Source organism: Lynx rufus, unplaced genomic scaffold, assembly GCF_022079265.1.
Source record: "Lynx rufus isolate CCGP_SWC_20201006 ecotype Redwood Valley unplaced genomic scaffold, mLynRuf1.p SCAF_4, whole genome shotgun sequence".
In the NCBI taxonomy this organism is placed as follows: Eukaryota; Metazoa; Chordata; class Mammalia; order Carnivora; family Felidae; genus Lynx; species Lynx rufus.
Window position 1 is genome coordinate 119324008 of NW_025814856.1, and position 7341 is coordinate 119331348.

Genomic DNA, 7341 nt, shown 5'->3' on the forward strand with positions numbered 1-7341 from the left:
CGGTTTTGAAGTTTTTGAACTCCGGGCTATTTCTTAAAATCCACACTGTGCCCATTTATTTTCGAACTGAACCAAAGCAGCCTCTCCCGAGCCCTGGACACCCTCTGGGTGCGCGGGGGACCTTCCACCGGGTCCCTGCGGGAAGCAGGAGTCCCGTTCGACCAGCGCAAAGACAGGGCGAGCGCTGCAAAGTGACTCGGGCTTTCCTGGGAGACGTTTCGGCTCCGTGGTCCTCAAACACTCGCCACTCCTTCCGACTGTTAAACCCCAGGGTCCGCGTCACGGGCGCTGTGAGCAGGGAGCACTGGGTTTGGGGCAGCGCCCTCGCCAGACAAACGCGACTGATCTGCGGCTTTGTAGCTCAGAGCCAGGGTAATATTTCAAAAGCGGCCAATAAAAGTCCTGGACAAATCAAGCACTCCTCCGGCTGGTCGGAAAAGAGATTTGAAGCTTTTGACTGTGCCCTGAGTAGCCCTGCAAACGATAAACTGGCAAGCGTGTTAGCCCTCTCCTACCTTCCTTTAGGGGTCGTGTCCCTCGGTTAATATGTAGATTTCACTGACTCCAGGCTGCCTGTAATTCGGGGAACAGCCGTAATTCGATTGCAGAAAAAGGTCAGCCCGCCTCCTCGCTAGCCTCTCGGCCTGGCGAGTTAGAATTCCTCTTCCTCAGAGGGAGGGGTCTCCATTCACGCAGTCACCAAAGCGTGGGGACCCGCCCGGCTCGCGTGGAGAATGCGCAGCTCCCAGGAGCCCCGATGCAGCAGGTTTAACCCCCACCCCCGCCCCCGCCCCGCCCGCGGCCACACAGATCTCGGGTCAGCGCCGCTGGTACTTAACCCCAGAATTAGCCCCATCTCCATCAGCCTCTGCCCCGGAGTCATCGCCAAGGAAAGAGTTATCCCAGGGACTGTAAATGTGGTAGTGATTTTTGTTCCTGTTACCCCTTAACACTGTCAAGAATAAACCTTATCTCCCGGTACAACTGTAAAGATCTGGGGGAGAGGGCCCTGAGATCAGACTTACAACTGCTCTGTAGATAACTATTAACGTCTGAAAACAAAATGAAAAGATGACATCATGTCTTGGCTCAGCATTCTTCAAGCAGTTGAAGTTAAAAATCTCTCAAAAGCCATAGGAACCCCTAAGAGGCAAACACTTAGCGTACCCCAAATCATCGAATGGTACTCCAATTACCCTTTTTTTTCTGTACATATGGACCCCCAGAAAAACTGCCTACTGCTCATGTCTTCCCTTAAAGCCCAAGTGGCTAGGACAGGTATCTAACACATCACACACACACACACACACACACACACACACACACACACACACAGCCTCTGTGCTGGCCTGAATTGTATAGGACTGAGTCCACTACCATTTGCTCAGCCCCAGATCAATAACATAAGTGTAAAACCAATTACACCTCACCCCCAAATGGCTTTACTACTTAATCGCACATCTTTCTCTACTTTATGAATTGGGCCAGGTTTCACTAAGAATTCACGAAGGTACTATTACTAAACTTACCATGGTAAGAGTCCCAGCCAAACTTTAGGCTGACATCAGAACAAAATAAATAAAAAAAAATAAAAAAAAATAAAATAAAATAAAATAAAATAAAATAAAATAAAATAAAATAAAATAAAATAAAATAAGCTTTTTTTCTCAGCTAAAGGGAGGTGTATGGTCTGACCAAACACCTACTGGTAAAAACATAAAAATCAATCAAACGGGGCACATGTAGATCAATGGAGCCAATGCCCAAAGTTGGAAAATGGCTAATTGAAAAGTTATTGATTCCTTAATCAATGTCTTTCTCCTGATTACCTAGCACTTTTACAGGTTACGGTTATATTGTGAATTTTCCAAACATGGAAGAAGAAATGTGAACAAGCACAAGGCGTTCTCATAGTACAATAAGAAAAACATTCCTAAGTCTTAGAATCCAATCATCTGACAAAATTTTCAAAATTGGCTTTGGAGGCTAAATGATTTATTCTGATAGAAAACTGGGCTGTTGAAGAATACAGATGAACATCTTTCACCTCTAAAAGATGACTCTTGATAAATAACACCTTATAATAATCAAAATCTTTTTACCACTCATTTTCAAAGAAGCCACAGTGAATAACAGATTAGTCTGAGATTTACACTAGATTCACTGTTAGGTAGCATCTATTGTAATGTGTTCAGTATGTGATTGAAAAAGAAATGTAAACTCAGTGGAATGAAAAAGATAGACTTGGCTTTAATTGAAAAAGACAAACTAAGTGAATAATGAGTATATAAAAACTAGCCTATGCCACTTTTATCACCCATATATGACACTTAATCTTAAATTTATGAGAGACAACTGAACTGTGTTTCAAATCACCAGAGGGTTTTCCAATGCTGTTGTTTCTATCTTCTTTCTAGTAATATTTTAATGCTGGTAATGTAGAGATAAACTCATTTGGAAATTTTTTATAGACTTCTCATTTTTCAATATATTTAGGTTCCTTTTTTTTATTAAAGAAAGCCAGTGATAACTTGGGTTGAATAACTATAAAAATCATACATACTATCAAGAGCTTTATTTAGTAATCTGAGATAAAAATATACTTTCAATGGAAACCGATGTTGGAAAACAAGTCAGCCAAAGATCCCCTCCTAAAAAAAGGTAGAATATTATATGCTTAATAAAGGCAAATATTTTTTTTAGTATCACATCTTAATTCATCTACATTATTTGACCCATACAAGAAATTTAAAATTTTTGATCCCTTGACTTACAAACACATATTCCTGTTTCTAGAAGAGAAAACCTTAGAGGTGTCATAGTCTGATTTCACTTTGAGATCAAATGTCTTCTTATCAGCTTGATGCTCATTAGCTATTACCGCCAAAATAGGGCAGGCTTATTCTTGCTCTGTAGGAAAATCCAGGTGCTAAAGAAGTAGGTGACTATTGGTGACTCAGTAGGTGGCACTCTTCCCTTTACATACTCAGCCAATGCCCCAGAAGGAAATTATGGGACACTAGACGTACCATAAATAATTCTCATAGGAAAAATAAACCCAAAATGTTGACCAAATTATAAACAGAACTTAGGAAAGGTGGAAATCAAACCATACTATTCTCAGCATTGAAAAAATTCTCCCTCTATTTCAACTGAACTGCATTCTGTATAAATTTTAATGTGTGAAGCTTAAAAAAAAAAAAAAAAAAAAAAAAAGAGTTCTGGAAATCCCCAGTAGGGGAAAATGCAATATTTCTAACCAAGCCTGCCGTGTGAAAAAATTTCACACAGATATTGCAGAAACGATATGGCCACTTTGTTTACTGTTTGTTTGGTTTGGTTTTGATTTTTCAGAGTCCTGACAACCACTATTTTGTTCTTTTAACGTTGGTGTCATTTTCTAATTTAATAAAAAGGAACTTATATCCTCTTACAGGCTTCCTTTTTAAACATGTTCTCCTAAAACAAATGTATGAGAATGAATGGGAATATCTGATTGCAAACCACTAAGGCTCCAGTATTCAAAGGGTGATTAAACAAATGAAGGGGGTTGGGGGCCAGTGCTTCTAGTTCCTCTCACTTTCCTGCCTGCCTGGAGGAATAACTCACATAAATCAAGATTATTCTTGCTGTTAGCCCTAGTCAAAATATTTGGATGTAGGAAAAGATTAAATGCACAAGATTTGGAATTATCCATTGCTTCCAATTATCCAGGCGAAACCTCTCCTTCCAATGTTGCGAAAAAAAACATTAAAGGTTGCCTGTAGTGCCTATGGCAGGTCGAAATTGACTTTTAACAAAAAATCTGTAAACTTTTTCTCTATTCATGTAACAGAAGAATAATACAACGCTTTTATAAGGAGCATAGGCTTTCAAGATTTAATATACTGATTCCACAGAAATATAAATTGCTGACAGTCAAAACTATACAGCCACTTTTCCAAGAGTATCATTAAATGTGAGTTAAGAATGATAGCATCTATGGGTTTTTGCATTTCGATAGAACGTTTTAGAGGGAAAGAAATGAGAGGAGAGGGGAACAAATATCGAAGCCTAAAACTGCTACAATCAGAAAGAAAAATAGAGAGAAAATAATATAAATTGGTAAGAATACCTTTGAGCACCTATAGCGCAATCAAGCAGTTGAAATGTCAAACATTTGACACAGAGGACATATAACGCTTTGGAAAATAGGCACACGAAACACAAAGGGAACTGTCCAAAGCAATGTTATTTTGATAGGCATTATCTTTTGACTTGATATCCTTTTCTTCTGTAGGCAAGGGATTTCAAGTGCCTGAAAAGTCTAGTTCCTTGTCTTCTCTGGCTTGGAATTCTAGCACAGCACCATGAATTCATTGTTAGAGAGCTCAACTGTTAACTACAACCACGGCTACCAAAATCTCCTTCTTGGTTCCAAAGAAAGTACTAGGTAATCCAGCAATCTCTAAAATGTAAGCCAATGCTCTCCCTGTAGAGTTTTAGTAATTTTTAAATCTAGCCATGTACTATTACCCAACACATTTGAATTATGCAAATAATCATGTACAACCCCAACAGAAGTTTTTGGATGGAAACTGTGAAAAGGCTGCAGAGAACGTTTATTCCCGAAACCTTTCCTACCCCCAAAAGATTTTAATTACAGTCAAACATAAAATGTTAAGCAACTTTATTTGAATGATGAGTTAAAAAAGAAAACTGAAAAACACTGGTTCACTTGCTTCATTTCTTTAAAAAGTATAGATAGACAATAGATATTTTCTCATATCCATACCTCTTAAAAATGTCCTCTGAAAATAAAGTATAAGCCAAATTTACAATCTCCAAAATGTTAGTATTTTACTATTTGTTTTTAATACTTCATGTGTTTTAATATGTGGCTTGCTTTCATGTGAAAAAATGAAAACAACAGTAAGATGACTTTTAAAACACTCATTTCAGACATTATGCAGGCATATTAACTGACTAAAGAGAAATAAAGGAAGTTAGCATTCGGAGATAATTTAAATATTATGTAATTCTAAGCTTTCAACTAAATTACAAAAATAAGGGCCACACGAAATATTTGTAATTATGGGGCTCAGAGAATAATGAGTCTCATAACCTATAAATCATACTATGTGCAAATGTTTGATTATGGACCCAAACAACAAACTGCTTACTGTTGGGAGCTCTCAAGCTTTAAAGGGGTGCACCCAGAGGTCTGCACTTTAGTTCTTAAATTCAAAAAGTTCACACCTAGAAAATCCTGAAAGTGGTGCCATCTACTTTTGGAATAATGATAAACACTTCTCTGGTCTGGTTATTAAAATAGTATTCTAAACACACAATTCCAGCAGTGTAACAATGAAAATGTTAACTGTCGTAAAATAAAAGCAGTACTCGAGTGAAACTCTCATATAATGGAATAAAAGCTGCCTTAAATCAGTCTTTACAGTTCTTTATATCTCCCTTAGTGGTACCCATTAATGACAATAAGCAATTCTTAGAGTAAAATACTATACCACCACAAATGCATTTATCACCCTGTAATCATGTTCCAACATAAGTCTCCATTCACACACTACTGGTTTTATTCTCTTGATCATATTCATGATGCTAACCAGCAAAACAGCATATTAGGAGATTTGGTCTCACTCTGCTATAATAGCAACTTACTATTTAAAATGCCACATGTCAGATATTAAGGGTTAAAATAAGCACCTTGTAATATACATCCAAAAGAAACTCTTTTAATCCAGTTATCCATGAGCAATATTGAAAGATAAATACTTAGGAGATGACTCAAGTAAAACAATCCAAATTCAGTTTCTAGAATTCTGATGTACGCAGGACAAAGTGAATGATGATAAGAATTCCAAGAGCATCAGGATAGGTAAGATTTGTGCTACCCTAAAAAGATGTATTTTCTGCCTTGTGCAGAAATATACATCTCCGTATCTAGTATAGTGATGGGCTATAGCAGTGGATTCGTCACAGCCTTGAATAACCGCATCCTGAACTCCTAACGTAAGTTCCTATAAATGGTCATTTAAGACTTAAAAGGGGAAGATGAGGATGCAAAGATGTACTTTCATCGTGTGACACAGGAAGTTGGACCTTAATACATACTTCCTTTTTTGTTTTAATATGTTACTCCGGCTGAAAACAAGTGGCTATTTGAGAATCAAGCCCTCTTTCAAAGTCTTAAATATGAGCACAATGAATGTTTAAGAAAAATGGGAGTTTTGGAAATGACAAATCCTTGCGTCCCACAACCCCTAACACCTGTAGCTCAGACATCTTTTTGCATTTTTACACCCTTCTCCTCCATTGGTCAGGCCACCAAAGAACTACTTCTTTGACTTCTGATCTCTTCCCAGTTCTCACACACGCATTATTATTCCCTCTCCCTCCCTCGCCTCTCTTTCTCACACACGCACACGACGTCCTCACGATGCATACAGAAATGTCCTGATCCAATTAGTGTAGCTCATCAAAAAGGGCTCCCCCAACATCCTCGGACCAAATTTCAACACACGCCCACTCCCTTCCTCAAACCCCTCTTTCCCCATTCCCAGTCCCGCTCCCACCGGCCAGGACACATGGGAAGCGTGGGGAGGGAGGGCATAGACTCTGAATGCTTCTGTCCCCACCGGCTCGCCGTCCCCTGGCCCCCGCCCCCGCCCCGGCAGCGTTACCCGCCCCCTTCCCGCTCTTTACCTGCCAACAGGTTCCTAATTTCCTCAGGGAGGGGGTAGGGAGAGGAGGTGCTGCTGGGGTTGGGCATGTTAGGGAGCGCGAGGCGTGCGGAGGGGAAAGACCTGTGCTGAAAAGGGAATCGACGGCCTGGAGTTGCGGCTGCGACCTAGACTCAGGCTAGCGGTCCCGCTAAGGGCAGCGGGGCTACGAGTCCGGACACCGCCGGGCCGGGGTTCACAACAAGGAAGTCACTAAAGCCCCAGCCAGCAGCGGCCGGACTCTCGGCCCAGCCCCTCCCGGCAGATCGGGGCGGGGCGATGGGCTGGGAGGAGAACCAAAGGGCCTGAGGGGCCGAACTGCGCATGTGTATCCTTCGGTTTTCCTAGCCTCGGAAAAGCGCTTCAGAACAGGCCACGCCCACCTCTACGTAAGGGAGCGGGAGGAGCCGCTGGTGGGAAGGGAGCGAACTCCGGCTGCATCAGCTGATCCGGAGCCTGAAGCGCCTTGCAGCCATTTTGGTTACTGGTACCTCCACAACTGCTGACCGTTTCTCCAGGATCCCGAAAATTAAGGTGTCCATAGTACCTCTAAGTTTTCCGATTAAGGGACCTCTGGCCAACGGTAAGCCCGGCCGAGGTTTAACACCTCGCGTAATAACCC

General features: G+C 41.0%; 1 protein-coding gene across 2 annotated transcripts in view; it reads right to left on the minus strand.

Annotated features, from left to right (window-relative positions):
* Positions 1 to 6924, minus strand: part of SKAP2 (src kinase associated phosphoprotein 2) — a 181428-nt gene extending 174504 nt beyond the window's left edge. For both annotated transcript variants that reach the window (XM_047094496.1, XM_047094495.1), the window contains exon 1: positions 6703 to 6924. In XM_047094496.1, the coding sequence (XP_046950452.1) occupies positions 6703 to 6769 (67 nt within the window). In that variant the 5' untranslated portion in view covers positions 6770 to 6924. The remainder of the gene's footprint in view (positions 1 to 6702) is intronic.
* Positions 6925 to 7341: the final 417 nt, after the last annotated feature.